The 19,148-nt window shown below is 38.0% G+C and overlaps 1 protein-coding gene across 5 annotated transcripts; it reads left to right on the top strand.

Annotated features, from left to right (window-relative positions):
• The first annotated feature begins 1,432 nt into the window (after positions 1 to 1,432).
• On the top strand, positions 1,433 to 10,509 carry LOC117830702 (probable global transcription activator SNF2L2). 5 transcript variants are annotated; one of them, XM_034708937.1, is made up of 7 exons: positions 1,433 to 1,757; positions 1,913 to 1,953; positions 3,772 to 4,001; positions 6,402 to 6,507; positions 9,095 to 9,196; positions 9,293 to 9,437; positions 9,575 to 10,509. In XM_034708937.1, exons 1-7 carry the CDS (start codon positions 1,547 to 1,549, stop codon positions 9,706 to 9,708), a joined length of 969 nt encoding a protein of 322 aa, XP_034564828.1. In that variant the 5' UTR covers positions 1,433 to 1,546; the 3' UTR covers positions 9,709 to 10,509. The 5 variants fall into 5 exon arrangements, with proteins under 5 accessions (XP_034564828.1, XP_034564829.1, XP_034564831.1 ...); XM_034708938.1 differs by having other exon boundaries at positions 1,434 to 1,757; positions 1,855 to 1,953; XM_034708940.1 differs by lacking the exon at positions 1,913 to 1,953 and having other exon boundaries at positions 1,437 to 1,757.
• The last annotated feature ends 8,639 nt before the right edge of the window (positions 10,510 to 19,148 follow it).

Consider the following 19,148-nt stretch of genomic DNA (forward strand, 5'->3'; position numbering starts at 1 on the left):
CTTGTAGAGTTTTTTTTAATTTTGTAAATTTGTTTTCTTAAATGTAAATGTGTTTTGATCTTGGTAAAAGTGTTTTGTTAATGTCATTTAGTATTATAAAATGTAAAAATGTATTCCAAAATGTAAATTTGTCTCCAGCTTTGTAAAAGTGTTTTATCTTTTGTAAATTTGTTTTGTCCTTCAGGGCCACCGCACATATCTAATATCTAGAGCTTTAATACGGTGGCCCTGAAGGATTGTTGTCTGTAAAATTGTCTCACCGCTTGTAAAAGTGTTTTGTTTATTTTGTAAAAAAATTTTCTTCAATGTAAATTTGTTTTGGCTTTGGTAAAAGTGTTATTTTGATTTTATAAATTTGTTTTCTTAAATGTAAATTTGTTTTGTTCTTGGTAAAAGTGTTTTGTTAATGTCATTTAGTTTTATAAAATTCAAAAATGTTTTCCAAAATGTATATTTGTCTCAAACTTTGTAAGAGGGTTTCATCCTTTGTAAATTTGTTTTGTCCTTCAGGGCCACCGTACATATCTAATATCTAGAGCTTTTAATGCAGTGGCCCTGAAGGACTGTTGTTTGTAAAATTGTCTCACCGCTTGTAAAAGTGTTTTTTGGGGGTTTTTTGTAAATTAGTTTTTTTATTTTGTAAATTAGTTTTTGTTTTGTTTTTTTGTAAATTAGTTTTTTTATTTTGTAAATTAGTTTTTGTTTTGTTTTTTTGTAATTTCTTTGTATTTATTTTGTAAATTTGTTTTTTTTATTTTGTAAATTTGTTTTTTTATTTTGTAAATTTGTTTTTTATGATTTTGTAAATTTGTTTTCTTAAATTTAAATTTGTTTTCTTAAATTTAAAATTGTTTTCTTAAATGAAAATTGTTTTCTTAAATGTAAATTTGTTTTCTTAAAAATAAATGTGTCTTGTTCTTGGTAAAAGTGTTTTGTTAATGTAATTTAGTTTTATAAAATGCAAAAATGTCTTCAAAAATGTAAAAATTGTCTCCAGCTTTGTAAAAGTGTTTCATCTTTTGTAAATTTGTTTTGTCCTTCAGGGCCACCGTACATATCTAATATGTAGAGCTTTAATACGGTGGCCCTGAAGGACTGTTGTTTGTAAAATTGTCTCACCTCTTAAAAGTGTTTTTTTGATTTTGTAAATTAGTTTTCTTAAATGTAAATGTGTTTTGTTGATGGTAAAAGTGTTTTGTTAATGTCATTTACTTTTATAAAATATAAATATGTTTTCAAAATGTAAAATTGTCTCCAGCTTTGTAAAAGTGTTTCCTCTTTTTAAAATTTGTTTTGTCCTTCAGGGCCACCGTACATTTCTAATATGTAGAGCTTTTAAGGATTTCATGCTCAACATTTAGTGAAATAATCTCTTGTTTTCTATGTTCTGGGTTTCTGATGACGTATTGTTATGAATATTTCACAGGGACATGACCCCCGCACGTGCACAAACATGCCCACACTGTATGACCCAGACATGAATGTCTCGCTTTAAGCTGCAAGCTGGACTCATGTTTCTTCTTCACAGCATTGGTCGACTGCAAAAATGGCACGTCCCCTTCTCAAAATGCAACACTGCAGGAAAAAAAAAAACAAAAAAAAAACAAAAAATGGACCCGATAACTTTAACAGCGGGGTAGGAAGAGAGAGAAAAAAGCGTCTGGCAGCAGTCGATATTAAAAACATGCAGAGGGAGACAAGCTCGGGGCCTTCCAGAGTCAGGAAAAAGACTTCGGAGAGCTGCAGACAGGAGATGGGTATGGCATTTCTATTTTCCCCCTGCCCATTGATTTGTATATGAAAACATAGCGCTTTTATTCTCCCCCCTTCTGGGCTCTGCTTCTGAGTGATCAGCTGATGAAGAGACTAGCAGCTCGCCGCTATGCTGGCTTGCTAATTCTCTCCCCCACAGCTGCAGCCGATCCTGATAGCCAGCCTGCAGATTGCACTCAGGTAAATATCCTCCTCCATGTCCTTCTTTTTTTCCCTTTCTCAGGCTTCAAGATTCAGCCAGGCTACATCGCATGGGAAGAGAGGAAGAGATGGATAAAATGTGTGTGTGCTGGGGGGAAGAGAGTGTCTGTGAGTTTATATGTGTGTGTGTGTGTGTGAGGGAGAGCAGAAGAGGAGGGGGGGGGGGGAGAGGAGGAAGAGGGAGTGTGTAGGTGTGTGTTGTAACAGATGAGAGGGAATCTTTGCCAGATTAGTCAGGGAAGAGGCAGTCTTGTTAGGAGAGAAAAAGGCACAGGCATGGAGCATCACATGCACACACACACACACACACACACACACTGACAGCCTTCCTCTCACACATGCACAGTCAGACAGGCTCTCAGCTGCGTTTTACATCTTTGAGGATTACCCTCTATCCCTCCAGTATTCCTCTGGAACGATTGCAGCCCCTTAGAGAGAGAGAGAGTAGCGGGGCTTTTCAAAGCCCCACATTTTTTGAGCCGAGCGATCATAAGCAGGATTCCTATTGTTGCCTCCTCTCAGTCAATAATCTGCCATGTCGTTTTGGTTTGCAAGTGCAGCCATGCTTTTGTTGTTTTGTGTGTGTGTGTGTGTGTGTGTGTGTGTGTCTGTATCACTGTCACCTTCATTCTTATTGCTTTATTATTGTTTTCTACTTATGATGCTGCACGCTCATGTCCCTGTTCCCTCCACACACGTGTGCAAAATTCCATACTTCAGCACGGTTTAATCTGTCCTTGAGACTTTTTTTTTTTTTTTACAAGCGCATGCTCAATTTATTGTATGATTTGAATGCTGCTGTGTGTACTGTATAAAGCCTGCAAGATTGATGCATCAATATTCTGCTTGGATTGGACAGCATGCCTTTTTCTGTTTCCTCCCTCCCTCCTCTCTCCAGACGGGGATGCTGCTGCTGCTGCTGCTGCTGCTGCTGCTGATCGAGCCGCTCTTGCTGCATGCATATACTCGTGTTTCCTGGCCTCTAATTGCCTTTGTGGAGAGAATACAGTGGTTGCAGCAGACATTGGAAGACGAAAGCGATGAAATGGTTGAAAATAACTCAGGATGCGGCAAAAGCACCAATGTCGAGCATCAGATGCGTAAAAAAATCCTCTTTCGATCTAATTCTGGTGACAGAGCGGTGAAATGCGAGTTAATATTTACTGCATTATTAGCGTTAGAAGACATGGCTTCCCTAAATGTATTCAGATCTCATTGTGCATTCATAAAATACAATACCCCGCCTCTATAATCATCCAACATCAAAGCCTCCAGATAAAATGATCTGTCCTGAATTTGCAGAGACAGCACAGGCAGCGGGGTCGCTTGCGTTCATGCTGATTTGGATGCTTTTGTGAAAGAGAAACAAATAATCCCTTCTTCATTAGAATACAAAAAAACATGCTCTGAAATTTTGAATGCTTCAATTCCTACAAAAACGGCTCATTAGCAGGCTCGCGTGGCTTGATTTAAGGGTTATATCCTCAGCGCTTGCTGCCTGGAGTATTTCAGATTCCTGTTTTTGCAGCATATGAATGTTTGGGAAATTTCTGTGCAGCAGTTTCTCAGCGCCTGGTCTGACAAAAGAAAGTCAAAGGAGGAGTTTTTAATTGAAATCAGCCTCAGTTCTTCTTCTTTCAACCCATTCCTCAGCTCTTACGCTTCTTGTAATCATGATCTGTTATCTGAACAACAAAAGAAATATGCATGCTTTGTGTGTACAATACCTGCTTTATATGCCTCTATATGTTTTTTATATATATGTCTAAACACACTTCTCACTGTCTCTCCCTGCAGCCGGAATCCAGAGAGAACGGTTCCCTGGAGGAAATGGAAGAGGACATCAGTCTGAAAAAGCGTAAAAGTGATCAACCTGGAGAGAAAGAACTGCAGGGCACGCAGGAGACGGGTGAAAAGGTCAAGAGGAAGCGTGGACGCCCACCTGCTGAGAAGCTGCCTCCAAACCCGCCTGAACTCACCAGAACACTGAGCACGCTGGTGGACATGGTTATCAACTACAAGGACGGGTGAGTGCACTCAAGGATTCGTGGGTTGTGTTTTAATACTATGGTGCAGGTAAATGAACTGTTAGTACAAACATGCTGGGGACAACAACATCACTATCTCCAAAACTGTGAAGGTATCAAACGCCTTATAAGGTGTCGTTATTGATAAAGTTTGTTTAAATACAAAACTAACAGATGCTGTAGCTTAAAGTCAAAGCAAAGTGTTGACTAGTATCATTTCATAAAATGCTGCCTGCACCATTGACTGTATAATAATCTGATCACCTCCTCTCATCATTGTGAGATTTGAAGCCAAAATACCTCCTCAGTGGGTGCTGGCAAGTTGCACTCGTGGAGCCAAAGCATGCCCAGAAGTGATCTGGCTGGTGAAGCTGTGGGTCTGACATCACAGGCCTTCATTTAACCAGAACACATTTAACTTAACAATAAGACAGCACAGATCCGTCATGTCGGCACAGTAGAACAGGTTCTTGCTTATTTGTTATTGTATAAATAAATGTAGCAAAAGTGACAACTTATAACAGTGTTGTTATTGGTTTAACCATAGATATCAAATCAATCAATCAATCTTTATTTGTATAGCGCCAAATCACAACAAACGTTATCTCAGGACGCTTTTACATAAGAGGTCTAGACCACTCTATGTCAAATTATGAACAGAGACCCAACACCAAGACAGGATAAGACTCAGTCTGACCCCACCTTAATCCACCATGAGCATTGCACATCGCAGTATTTAGCTAGTTACAGTGGTGAGGAAAAAACTTCCTTTTAACAGGTAGAAACCTCGTGCAGAACCAGACTCATGTTAGACAGCCATCATGCCTCGACTGAGTTGGGTCTGGAAAGACAGATAGAGGGGAGTAAGAGAGAGAGGTGAGGGTGATGAGACGAGTAGTAGAAGCTGTTGCTGCTGAAGTCCAGTACGTCCGCATCAGCTGGAGTCCAGAACTTCTGCAGCAGATCAGCAATCAAGAAAGAGTGTCAGCTTGTTAGCACATAGACTGTATAAATAATGGACGTAGTATCCGTGACGTCACCCATCTGTTTTGAAGCCAATAGGCGGCAGCCATATTGGAAATGTTGAACTCATAACTGCTGTTGAGTGAGTGTGATGTAAAGAGGCGGGCTTTGAGCCTCCTAGCCAACAGCTACAGTGTTCCCGCCTGTCAATCAAGTCAGCTGTGCCTCTCATAATGGAAAACTCGTAATCTTAATATCTTCAAAATTGTCGTGTAATGAAAAAATGTGCCCCCCGTACAGTGTGTGCCGATAGAGAAATGAGCTATCCAGACTACACTCGTCTTTTGTACCAGGCTGTAAACATGTTTATTTCTGCTGTGAAGATCGGCTTTTTTGAATTGGTGTGTATGTGGTTTCTGGTACTTCCGGGGCCAGCCTCAAGTGGACACTTGAGGAACTGCAGTTTTTAACACTTAAGCATTGGCTTCAATTCTCACGGCCAGAGGTTCCTGACATTCTTTGTTTCTTTGCCACTCATAGCTCTGTACGATTGTTTTTTTATAATAATAATAACTGATAGTTATATAACGCCTTTCAAGAAACCCAAGGTCGCTTCACAGGGTCAGGTTGGGGGTCTGGGGGGTAGGTGGGGATATCTAATTGGGAAAGGCCTTAAGGAAAAGGTGCGTTTTGACTGCTTTCTTAAAAGTGTCCAGGGTTGGGGAGCTGCAGTCCATCCACATTTAAAATCAGCCTCAAGTTCTATCTGACAACACGCACTTTACCTGTTGTTGTACTTTAAGTCCTCTAAATAACCCACCAGTGTTAAAGTTGAATTAGTGTGATGGTTTTCTTTGAGCCTGTTCGAAACAGAGGAGGCATGAGTAGAGTTTATATCTGTATGATGCATCTGTAACACTTTTTTGGTTGGCAAGCAGCTTATGTCAAGATATAAACACACGTTCACAAACACTCTCAATCTTTTTATTGTGCAAACATTGATCACCGATTACTGTTGGATTTAAATATGAGTAACAAAATGAAGTAATGTTTCAACTACATCATCACTTTTTTTAAATTTTGCAATTCATTTGTTATGCTGATGACTTCTAAGTGTTTAAAATTATGCAGGATACTCAATGTCAACGTTGCAAATAAGTTAGGATCATGAAGGTGTTTTCCACTAAGAGATCAGAGGATTGTAAGAAATGAATACTTGGTTACTCTTAATAAAAATGAGATTATCTTGGAACAATGATCTGATTAAAAAGCACCACTGAATTGAAATTGAAGTTTGATGTCAGTGTAAAAGACAACATCTTCAGGTATGAATATTCTGTGCTTCCATAAATGTCACCCCCACCTGTTTACTACTCTAATGATCAAACTGTTTCCTGATAACATGAGATTAAATAAGCTATCACATGTTGTTCTCAGGTTGGGTCGACAGATCAGTAAAGGCTTCGTTCAGCTGCCCTCGAAGAAGGAGGTTCCCGAGTACTACGAGCTGATCCGCAAACCTGTGGACTTCAGGAGGATCAGGGTGAGTGTCGCTCAACACACACAGAGAGTGATGCTTACACCTGAGACTGAAAGACACACCGATTGAATATCTGAAACAAGAAAATGATGCATGGTGCTAAGATGCAATAAGGTAACACATTGAACATTATGCTGTATTATCTGAAATGTGTTGACCTTCATGTTCCCACATTATCACCTCTTTGAATAAGGGCTGGGCGATAATTCAATAGCGATAATTATTGTGATATATGATGTTCATAAGTATGTTTAAATTAGTGTTTAATCACCTGAATATAAACATAGTATTTGTAGAGGCCAAGCCAAAGCTTTAAGCCACTGAGGCGCTGCACCTGGAATACCTGCCATTGTTGCAAGAGAGACAGAAGTGGAATCAAAGGAAACGGAGCCTAGTAGCCGGTGATGTGGTCGTCATCATGGATTCCTCAGCTCCACGTGGTTCCTGGCCTCTTGGCAAAGTGTTGGAGGTTTTTCCTGACAAAAGGGGCATGGTGCGATCTGTCAAACTACAGACTAAAAACAGTGTGCTTGTGAGACCCGTAACGAAACTTTGTCTGGTACAAGAGGTGTAAATTGAATCATAATAGTTTGCACTTACATGTCTGGTCTTCACATTTTTTGGTTGGTATTGAATTGTTCTGTCTGCCTGCCAGAACAATTAGGGGCCGGTGTGTAACGGCAGATTATGAATGAATGTGTGTGACCTGTGTGCGTAATTAAGGTTGTACGGGGGTCATTGTCTATTTAGGTAGGAACCTTTGTTGTGTGGTCAGGTGTTCCGCCCGGATGGTTATACAGTTTTTGACTTGATTGTAGAGGCCAAGCCAAAGCTTTAAGCCACTGAGGCGCTGCACCTGGAATACCTATCTGACGCGCTTGGGTTACCGTGATTGATGAATGAAAGTCCGAGTCATATTTCCCGGTTGAACTCTTGGTCCGTTTATTTTCGTGATATAAGCTCCAAAGTGTCCAAAAACATGACATTTCATAGACAAACATACACGCATAACTCCAGCAGCACCATGCTGCTTGAGCGGTCAAAAACTGTATAACCATCCGGGCGGAACACCTGACCACACAACAAAGGTTCCTACCTAAATAGACAATGACCCCCGTACAACCTTAATTACGCACACAGGTCACACACATTCATTCATAATCTGCCGTTACAGTATTGTTTTTGTTAACTTAGAGAGTTTTTTATATCTACATAGGAGCTGACAAATTAATAACTTACGCCCTTTTTGTGTTAAGTGCATGGTGCAAAATGTACCTGTTTGAAGAAGAATAAGAAGGATTGTTGTGTGCTAAATAATTTGTACTGATTGACATTTTAATGGTCAAAAGTTCACAATTAGAGGATCATACTTATAATGCATCACAGAAGCTTCTTGTCCTCAAAGGCCACCGTCGCTTCCCCAAGAGGGGTGAGCATGTGGAGCATTCAAGCGTTCAAATCCAGAATCTGACTGCTCCATATATCGCTAAATATTATTCTACTGTGATGGGAAAAACACAGACATGATAGAATGTTATTCTTGTGTTGATTAGAAGTTAGAAACACACACAAGACCTTCTGTGATTTGTGATTTGTTATCTGTTAGCAGACCAGGGGGTGAGAAGCGAGAGGTCGTAAAAAGCTCTCTGGTTTGTCTCACAGATCTTTGAATGTGTTTAACGATGCGGTCATCTTCAAAGTCAAAGTTCAAAGTTCAAAGTCTTCTCTATTGTCAAATAAACTGCAGTATGCACGAGACATACTTAGGATTTTAAATTGGGTTTCTCTCTCAGACCCTAGTAACGACAACAACAGATAAACATAGGAAAGCTAGAAAAAGATAAGAAGTAAGCTAATAAAAATGATAAAATACAGTTTAAAACAGTGTAAAAACTTTGCTATAGTGCAATTTAAAATCAAAGTGAGTGTGTGCGTTTCAGTCCTGAGGAGGGGGGGGGTCAGTGACCGGGTTAAGTCTGTGAAGGGGGCACTATGGGAAGAGGGGGCAAAACAGGGAGAGAGTTCAGCATCCTGACTGACTTATACGTAATAATAAGTAACATGTTGAATCTTCACTCTGGGTCAGTTGATCAGGCCTTGTCTCGCTTGTCAGATCACTCTGCCAGCTGACCGCTTTGCAAAGCTCACTGAAGGCCAGAGTAAAGCTCACAAAGACAAACAGTCATAGTTTGAGTCTTTGCATTTTCAGATTTCTGCCACATTACTTACTGTACCTTTAAGCATAGACACTACCTTAAAGAGACATTAAAGGGACATATAAGTAAACTGTTAAAGCAAAACAATTCCATGATGCATGATTTAGGAGACAATCAGGAATCACAGCTCGTTCAGAAAAGTGTTCTAACTTCATCAAATCTAAGTGTTTTCAGAACCTCTCATCTGACTCAAAGCAGAAAATCCATCAAACATGTTTTTCTCAAAGTGTTGAACTGCTTTTAAGATGGGAGACTTGGTATGCGTGAGATGTTTTTGTTTGGTGTTTGTGTTTTGGAGGAAAAGTAGAACAGTAAATTGTTATTTTGTAATGGTCTCGTTGAGGGGTTTTTGATTCTGACCCTCTGTTTCACAGGAACGTGTTCGTAATCACAAGTACAGAAGTGTGGGGGACCTGGAGAAGGATATTTTCCTCCTGTGTCACAACGCTCAGACCTACAACCTGGAGGGATCTCAGGTGAGGAATTATTCCATGTGACAGATACAACAGTCTCATTCTATTAACGTCATGTTTAATAGGCTCAGGTTGTGTTGTGTGTTTTCATGCCTGCAGATCTATGAGGACTCGATCGTCATTAAGTCTGTTTTTGAGAGTGCGAGACAGAGAATCGTCACAGACCAGGAACGGAAAGAAACAGTCAGCACCAGTCACAGCGATAATGGCGGCAGAGCTGAAGACCAGTTTGTCCCAACAGCAGGTGAGATGTGATACTATCAGGGTGGGCCAATGTTTCCTGCTCCAAAACATGTGATTTCTACAAATATTGTCACCCTTTTTTAAAAAATGTAACTCTTGAATTTGAAATCAATGGTGCCTTTTCATCCTTTGAAACAGTGAAACCATTACCAGACCAACTAAAGAAGGAGGATAAGGAGGAGAGAAGCAGAAACACCACGGCGAAGAGGCTCCACAGTGGTTTAGACAGCGATGAGGATCTAGAGGATAAAACCACAAAAGATGAAGGTTGAACTGAACGGCCCTTCCTTTTTTTTGTACTCCAGCTCATCTCTACTCTTTTCTCTGCATCCCATTTCAACGGTTTCTTCATTTTCCTGAGCTAAAGAAAGGTCTTTGGGGATAAAAAAAAAACAGAAAACCACTCAAAGAAGGGGTCCTCCAGGAAACCATTTTTATAGATGACTCATGCCACTCCAACACGTCTTGCTGCACATAGTGGTCTTCAGTCGTTTCGGTTTTATCTGCCTTAGTCCCTCTGTGATTGCTTCTGCAAATATTCTGTAACTCTCCGGTTTCATTGACTGTTTTTAAATCCATACATTTGATTGTATGAATTGCCTTCATATGTCTTGAAGCATGACGTATATATTTCTCTTAAAGCTGATGATGTTGATGAGTAAGGGTTGGAGAACTGAAGCACATGAGAGAGTCTTTTTTGGAGAAAACATCAAGTGAAGACTGTAAATTTGTTAAAATCTCTAGTTTCATTTTTAGAGATGATACTTCTTTGATAAAAATGTGGAAGTGTGGAGTCAAAGACAAATTTCAGTACAAGTAGAAGTACTTTTGTCTGTTTTTGATACGTGATGGAATAAGTTTGGGTCTAATCAAAAGGTACTCAAGTTGAACATTTTTACCCCTTGTGCTACAGTATATTCACATATTGTACAGTTTGTGTGAAAAGTTAGTAATATTTCTTTTCATTCGCTCTCCTGGTTGTTGGGGGGGAGGTTGGAAGACATCATTGTTAAGACAATCCCTGAAAAAATGTATCACTTAAACACTTGGGAAATAAATTTTACCAAAAAGTCTCTTGGGTGTTTTTTTATCTTTGTTAAAGAAAGTAGAAGTAGCTGTCCTAGCAGTATTAATCACTCAAGGATAGAGAGGCAACAAAAGACACCTGTATGTTGGTGATAATTTATGTATGACAAATACCAGGTAACATGCAGAAATATGACCTCTTAAATAAGGTAGGAGGTTTGATCACTCTACTGTAGTTAAAGTGCCAATAGGTGGAGCCAGAGAGCTGTCTGGTGTTCTCTTCTTTTCTGGTTGCCATAGTTGTGAGTTGCAGAACTCTTATACTTCATTCTCTCTATGATGAATGTTGTGATTAATAATTACCAGTGGTGGGCAGTAACTTGAGTACTCACTGTAATTTAAAGACTACTGTTAAGGAAAGAAGTGCCTGTGTATATAAAAGAGTAGATTGCTGTTATGAATGTGTTCAGACAGAAGTATGCTAATACTTTCCTTGGACTTAATTCAGTTTCACTCCTCCAAAGACAAATCTCTGAATGCCACCTCTTCAATAAGGTTATTTCTTGATGAGTTATTTATTTGTATCATTCTTTTTTTGGCATAATCTCCACTGAAGGTTTACTGCTTGCTTCAGGTTCTTCTACAAATTTAAAGCTCCTGTGAGGAACTTTCATGTTGTATCGATTTTAGCAACTTCTATCGATTGTATCATTGCTGATTTAGTCATGTTCAGGTTTTTTGAGTATCTGTACTTTAATTGAGTGTTATTTTTTGGGGGAACTCAGGAAGAACAGTAATCTTCTGTAACATATTAGATGTTCAGCTCACTTCATTACAGGATGTTCTTCGGTTAGCAATGTAAATGTAGCTTGCAATCCCCCCTTGTGAGTATTTAGAAGACCACCTGTTCACATTTTTTGATCAGGGAGAGAGAGTGTGGAACAGTAGGTGCAAAAAGAAAAGGTTAAAGCTACAAAGAGCCTGCAGGAATTCTCTCACCTTGCCAACCTTTTCACATTTATAAGAAGACAGATATGCCAAATGGCCACCTCATGGGTGTTATCACATATGGGCATCTGAAGAAAAAGCAACCTAATAGGTTTCTTTTACCCAAATAGCCAATAAACAGAGTCTTCATCTCTCCCTGAAGCGATACAGAGATTTGTTCTCTGCAAATGAACTCCAAAATCCCAAATCAAACACCACAGATCTCTGGAGAATATCGCCCAAACATCCCTCACTGCTCCACATCTGATATGCGCTGTCTGTCAACCAGTTCAATCAAAGCTCATTTTCTGTAGTATTCCCCTGGTGGAGTAATATAATGGGACTAAATCAATCAATTTACAGCAGTAAGATTTGCTTCTTTAGATTTGATGAAGTGTATCAGAGGTTAAAAATCTCCACTCAGATGTTTGGAGATTAACAATGGGTTTAGTGTGGCTGAGCTAAAAGGTGTGAGCTTTTACATTAGATTGCTCTGGGAAACAAAGAGGCACGAACGCCTTCTTGAGGAAAATCTCCAGCAAAATGACACATAAAGCTAATGGAAGAGCAGAGACAGAGATGTTGCTTGTAGGTAGACACACTAATGGATTTTTGAAGATTAGTGGGCGCAGGAGGTGACTTTAATCTGTTGAGAAGACAATCCATTTTCTCTTTACCCATAGGACACAGATTTAATAGATAGTTAGTTTGGTCTGCATCTACCATGGCTCTTGATGAATAACTGTAATATCAATTCATCACATTTGAATCCTTTCCTTTGTCACATACAGTCCTGTTAGAGACATATCAACACCTGCATTTAATTTGAATCATGTGTTTCACTTCTCAAAGTTAATTTATATGAAATTTAGCATCATTTATATCTTATTATCCCAGTCCTTTCCAGACTACAGCCACAAATATCCATCTATATGCAGATGACACAATTATTTATACATCTAGTTCCTCCCTGACCACAGCACTGTCCACATTACAGGCCAGTTTCCTTAGTGTCCAACACTCTCTCATGAGGCTCCATTTGGTTTTAAATTCCAATAAAACTAAATGTATGGTTTTTAACAAAAACATGCCATTGCCCAACAGCCCCCTCAAAATCTCCTCCCTGGATGGGTCGGAGATTGAGTTTGTTGACAGTTACAAATACCTAGGGATCTGGCTTAACTGCAAACTTTCTTTCGAAGCACACATCAACACACTACTCACTAAGGTCAAATCCCGCATTAGTTTTCTTTATCGCAACAAATCCTCCTTCACACACTCTGCTAAACAGCTTCTGGTTCAGATGACAGTCCTCCCTATTCTTGATTACGGTGACATAGTCTACAGGTCCGCTTCCAACACTCTCCTTCACAAACTGAATGTAATTTACCACGCTGCTATCCGTTTTGTCACTGGAGCCCCATTCACCACTCACCACTGTCACCTGCACTCTCAGCTGAACTGGCCTTCACTCCACTCTCGCAGACAAACACACTGCTTTCTATTCATTTACAAATCCCTCACTGGTAAAACCCTGTTATATCTACAGTCACTAATCAAACTTCACAGCACAAACCGTAGCCTGCGCTCAAGTAGCCTTATCAAACTCATCCCACCCAAAGCCCGGACCTCCTTTGGTCGCACCTCCTTCCAGTTTTCCGCTGCAAATGACTGGAATCACCTTCAATAATCCCTAAAGCTGACCTCTCTCATTCCACTCGCCACTTTCAAAAAACTAATACACCCCATAACTCAACATCACTGCACTTGCTTTTAAATTGCTTTTAAGTTGTTCACTGCTGTCATATTTTTGTATTGTATTGTTCTGTCTCTAGGTTTCTATGTATGTCCTCTCTGTTTCTTGTTTTGTCTTTTATTTATTGTCATGCCACCTGTGTTGCCTCCTCGCCCAGGTCGTTATTGCAAATGAGAATTGGTTCTCAATTAACTCACCTGGTTAAATAAAGGTTAAATAAATAAATAAAATAAACAAACTGTTTTTCAAACTATACACATGGTTAGTTACATATCTCCTTGGTCAAATAATCACTGCTTACTCCACATAACCCAACCAATCAACACCACATTTTAAAGTCATTAACTAAAGCAATTAGAGTGCTGACATGTTGGTTCACACACAGCACTGAAACATTCACTGTCATAGCATATATACAGTTTGTGTGACAGAAACTGGAGACTCCCATATTATTGATCTCAGCAGCTTGAGTGGTGGAATGTAAAAGTCAATAATTCAATCACGGTTAGCCCTCTGCTTGAATTGCTGTTATCTGCTCCACTGCACACATAGAGTAGATCTGTGAACGATAAAATCTCGTTGAGGGCTTCAATTTTGAAGAAGTAGGAGAGTTGGTTCAACCTTATATTTAGACACCCAGAAAGAGACCTTTTTCCATCAGGCCAAGATTTGGAGAAAAGAAGAATGAAATGAAGGGATTAGATTAAAAAAAGGAACTTAAAATAGGTATATTTATGCATAAAAACACTAATAATATGCAGTAATACTACTACTAATAATAGAACAAACTATTAATGCTACTTCTACTGGTTCCTAAAATCAATAATGATAATATTATTATTAATAAGATTTTATGAATACTAGTAGTAAACAAATTAATAATAAGAACAACAATAGTATTTTATAAACATTCATTATGATAACAATTCTTGAATTATAATAATACTAATACAAAATGATAATAATACCAACAATAATACTACTACTACTACTACTACCACTACTACTACTACTACTACTACTACTACTACTACCACTACTACTACTACTACTACCACTACTATATGGAAAGCCGTTTGAGCATTTATTCCATATCCTTGATATCAAGCGTCAGTTCCCTGCTCTAGTGAGGTCTTTTACAGCACTAGTTAACTAGTTGAATGTTGAAACTCTTACTAGTTAACTAGTTGACAGCAAAAACTCCTACATGTTGACTAGTAAAGGCCAAAATCTTTACTAGTGTTACTAGTTAGAGGGATTTTAACATTACTAGTTAACTAGTAAGCCCACAAAAAGTTTACTAGTTTACTAGTAACGACAAAAATGTCCACTAGTAACACTAGGTAAAGTATTTTTTGCAGTACTAGTTTACATGTAAGGCTCAAAATTGTACCTAGTAAACTAGTCAGCAAAAATGTGTCAACTAGTAACACTAGGGATGGAACAAGGAACCCTACTAGTTAATTTATGAGGTCTCAAATGTTCACTAGTCAACTAGCAAAAGCCAAAATATCCACTTGCTGCACTAGTGACGTTTTATAAATCTTGCTAGTGAACTTGTTGGCTTAAATGCATTCACTAGTAAAGCTATTGGGGAAAAAAGGCTCACTAGTCACACTAGTTGTACAAATTGGTAATGAAGAGGCGGGAAATATTTTTTCATTATGGCATTCTATTGGCTCTCATGTTCAAAATTCAAAAAGACATCAAATCAGGACTCAGGATTTTGATATTATCACCTCCCCTAATCAACATATTGCATACTAGTTAACATGTTAGCTTCAAAGGAATGCAGCTAGTGAACTAGTTAGAGTCTATTTTGTCCTTACTTGTTCACTAGTAAGGTAAAAATGCCCACTAGTTAACTAGTTAAGGCTAACAATTCAACTAGTTGCTCTTATGAAGACTTTTTAAAGCTAACTAGTTGCCTATTGAAATAATAAAATTGACATGTTATACTAGTTGGGGTATTTTTTGCTGCACTAGTTTCACAAGTGTGACTCAAAAGTGTGTACTAGTTCACTACGATGATCCAGATAATCACTAGTTGTTCTAGTGAGGCCATTTAAGACCTTACTAGTCAACTAGTAATGCTTTTAATTTTTAAAAAGTAAACATGTTAGAGTAAAAATGTCCACTAGTTACACTAGTACAAGACATATTGGCCTCACTAGTTGAATACTTGAAGACATTTTACCCTACTAGTGTACTAGGTAATGAAAAAGCGAAGCACTAGTTGACACTTGCATTTTACTAGTTAACTAGCAAAGGGCTGCAATTGTCATGCATTTTAACTAGTCATGTTTTATAGTGTAACTAGTTCAACTAGTTGCTCACAAATGACTACTAGTAAGCACTTATATTTGTAACTAGTGAACTAGTGTGAAAAATTGCCTCACACAAGTTAACTAGTAAGGCAAAAAAGACCCCAACTAGTACAACTAGTAGATATTTGTGCTCTTACTTGTTTACTAGACAACAGTTTTAAGACTCACTAGTGAACTAGTTACGTCATAAACAGTCTTACTAGTGTTCCTAGTGGACAATTTTGCTCCTACAAGTTCACTAGTAATTTTAAACATTGCTTTACTAGTATGAGTGTTTGAAACTTTGCCTTAACTAGTCAACTAGGAAGCATTGTGTGCCTCACTAGTTAACTAGTAAACCTTACAGATTCACTAATTTACTAGTGATGTCAATATACCATTCACTAGTAGTACTAGCAAACATTTTGCCATACTAGTGAGCTAGTGAATACATTTGAGCCCAACTAGTTAACTAGTAGTGTTCTAAAGACCTTAACTAGTATTCCTAGTGGACATTTGGTCCTTACTAGTTGACATGTTAAGTGTAACATGCTGGACTAGTGTCACTAGTGGATGGCATTCAAATGAAGCAGGCGGGACAATGATTGTGATTGGTCAATGTCTGCTCTGTGTTCTTAAAAGTCTTAAAGGGCCTGTTTAGAATTGTAACTTGAGTTAAGGCAGCAGTTTGAGGGGTTGCCTTTTTCTTTTTTGTACTATCATGAATTTGCAATTCACTGATTATGCTTTAACAGAATACATTTTTGACTCATGTACACATAAAAAACCATGAGACATTTAAAATTACATTTTCATGTGTGATGCACAGGAATGTGTGTTCACATTATGTAATTGATGTTGTGTTATTTTTGCTTATGTATAGAGTGGTAAGATGGTGAGATCCGGGGCTTGTAACGTGTGTAAAAACATTTGTATGAACACAAAAGTTTTCTTGTAAGTTTCTAAAAAATTTCCTTTTTGTTTAACTAATAGCACAGATAATCCTAGAGACAGGTTTTAAGGACAATAGTTCAATGCAGCTTTACATGGATTTAAAAAAAATAAGGTTTTGCATTTCCCTTTGTCTTTGTTGCCTCATTTTCTGTTCAGATGAGAATGCTTTTATTTTGAAAGCACACAGGAAACATCTGTGTTACTAGTACTACTAGTAGAATTTTTGCACTTTGATATCCCTGATATCTGTGATATCAAAGTGCAAACATCTACTAGTACTACTAGTAACACAGATGTTTCCTGTGTGCTTTCAAAATAAAAGCATTCTCATCTGAACAGAGAATGAGGCAACACAGACAAAGGGCAATGACAACCCTTTTGATTTTTTCATCTAATTCAAGGTTGCACTCAACTATTATTATTATTATTATTATTATTATTATTGTTATTAATAATAATATAATAATAAGAAGATACATATGATCTACATAGATTAATATATGGCTGTTCAAAAGCCAACGGAAAGAAATCAGAAATAAAGTACAGGCTTTTATATACTGAATAGAAAATCATGCCAAGGTGAAAAAGATTGTGTGATTAGCATCAGGGAAATATCATCAGGCTTCAAGAGGTTAATTTTCTTATGGGTGTTATTCTCTCTGGAGAGCCAATGGAACGTTTCAGTTTATGAATCTCTCCGCCTACTCATTAGCATCCTCTGTAACTAGTATAAGTAGAGTGCAGTTTGATTTTAACTAGTAGTACTAGTCAATATTTTCAGCCCTACTAGTTAACTAGTCAGTTCCAAAAGACTCAAACTAGGATTTCTAGTGACATTTTTGCTCTAGCTAGTTAACTAGTGTCCCCTTTGGCACCTCACTAGTTTACAAGTAAGGTGTGAAAGAAACTCACTAGTCAACTGAGTATTCTATTTGTGGTTACTGGTTAACTAGTGAATCGTTTTGCCTTACTAGTTAGCTAGTAAAAGCCAAACTCAATCACTAGTGTTACTACTGGACTTTTGGCTGTCACTAGTTCACTAGTTACAATTTTGAACCTTACTTGTAAACTAGTCCTCTAGAAAATACTTTACCTAGTGTTACTAGTGGACATTTTTGTCATTACTAGTAAACTAGTAAACTTTTTATAGGCTTACTAGTTAACTAGTAATGTTAAAATCCCTCTGACTAGTAACACTAGTAAAGATTTTGGCCTTTACTACTCGACATGTAGGAGTTTTTGCTGTCGACTAGTTAACTAGTAAGGGTTTCAACATTCAACTAGTTAACTAGTGCTGTAAAAGACCTCACTAGTGCAGGGAACTGAGGCTTGATATCAAGGATATGGAATAAATGCTCAAACGGCTTTCCATACTACTACTACTACTACTACTACTACTACTACTACTACTACTACTACTACCACTACTACTACTACTACTACTACTACTACTACCACTACTACTACTACTACTACTACCACTACTACTACTACTACTACTACTACTACTACTACTACTACCACTACTACTACTACTACTACTACTACTACCACTACTACTACTACTACTACCACTACTACTACTACTACTACTACTACTACTACCACTACTACTACTACTACTACTACTACTACTACTACTACTACTACTACTACCACTACTACTACTACTACTACCACTACTACTACTACTACTACTACTACCACTACTACTACTACCACTACTACTACTACTACTACTACCACTACTACTACCACTACTACTACTACTACCACTACTACTACTACTACTACTACTACTACTACTACTACTACCACTACTACTACCACTACTACTACTACCACTACTACTACTACTACTACTACCACTACTACTACTACTACTACTACCACTACTACTACTACTACTACTACTACCACTACTACTACCACTACTACTACTACTACTACTACCACTACTACTACTACTACTACTACTACTACTACTACCACTACTACTACTACTACTACTACTACTACCACTACTACTACTACTACTACTACTACCACTACTACTACTACTACTACTACTACCACTACTACTACTACTACCACTACTACTATCCCACAAAGTGTCACAGAGGAGAAAAACTAAGGAGGAGAAGGATTTAATAATAAAAGAACAAAAGGTACAAAAAAAAACTTACTAAAATGTTGAATAAACTGAATTTGAAAGAAAACACTAGAAAAACAGAGATAAGGGAACACAAGGAAGACGTACAATGATCCAACACAGGACAGGGGAAACAGAGGAACTAAATACACAGAGTAATTTACACAGGTGTGGAACACAGCTCACAGGTGAAACTAATCAAGGTAATCAAAAAGGAGGGAAACACACAAGGACAGGAAGTAATACTAAACTGGAAACACAGGGATCAAGAACTGCAAACTAAAACAGAGAACACAAGACAAGACTAAGAAACACAAGAGACATGGATCACTAAACACAAGGAAGACAAAGGATAACTTATAACACAGAATACACACGGGGAGAAACCAAGACAAGAAACAAGGAAAAAACTCAACTACACATCAACTCATGACACAAAGCCTCTTTAATGAATATTGCAGCAGCCAAGTTTTCATCTTGATCTAATTACACTTTCCCTTCAGTAGATTTATAAGAACATTATTGTAGCCT

The sequence above is a fragment of the Notolabrus celidotus genome, chromosome 19 (genome assembly GCF_009762535.1).
Source record: "Notolabrus celidotus isolate fNotCel1 chromosome 19, fNotCel1.pri, whole genome shotgun sequence".
NCBI classification, from domain to species: Eukaryota; Metazoa; Chordata; class Actinopteri; order Labriformes; family Labridae; genus Notolabrus; species Notolabrus celidotus.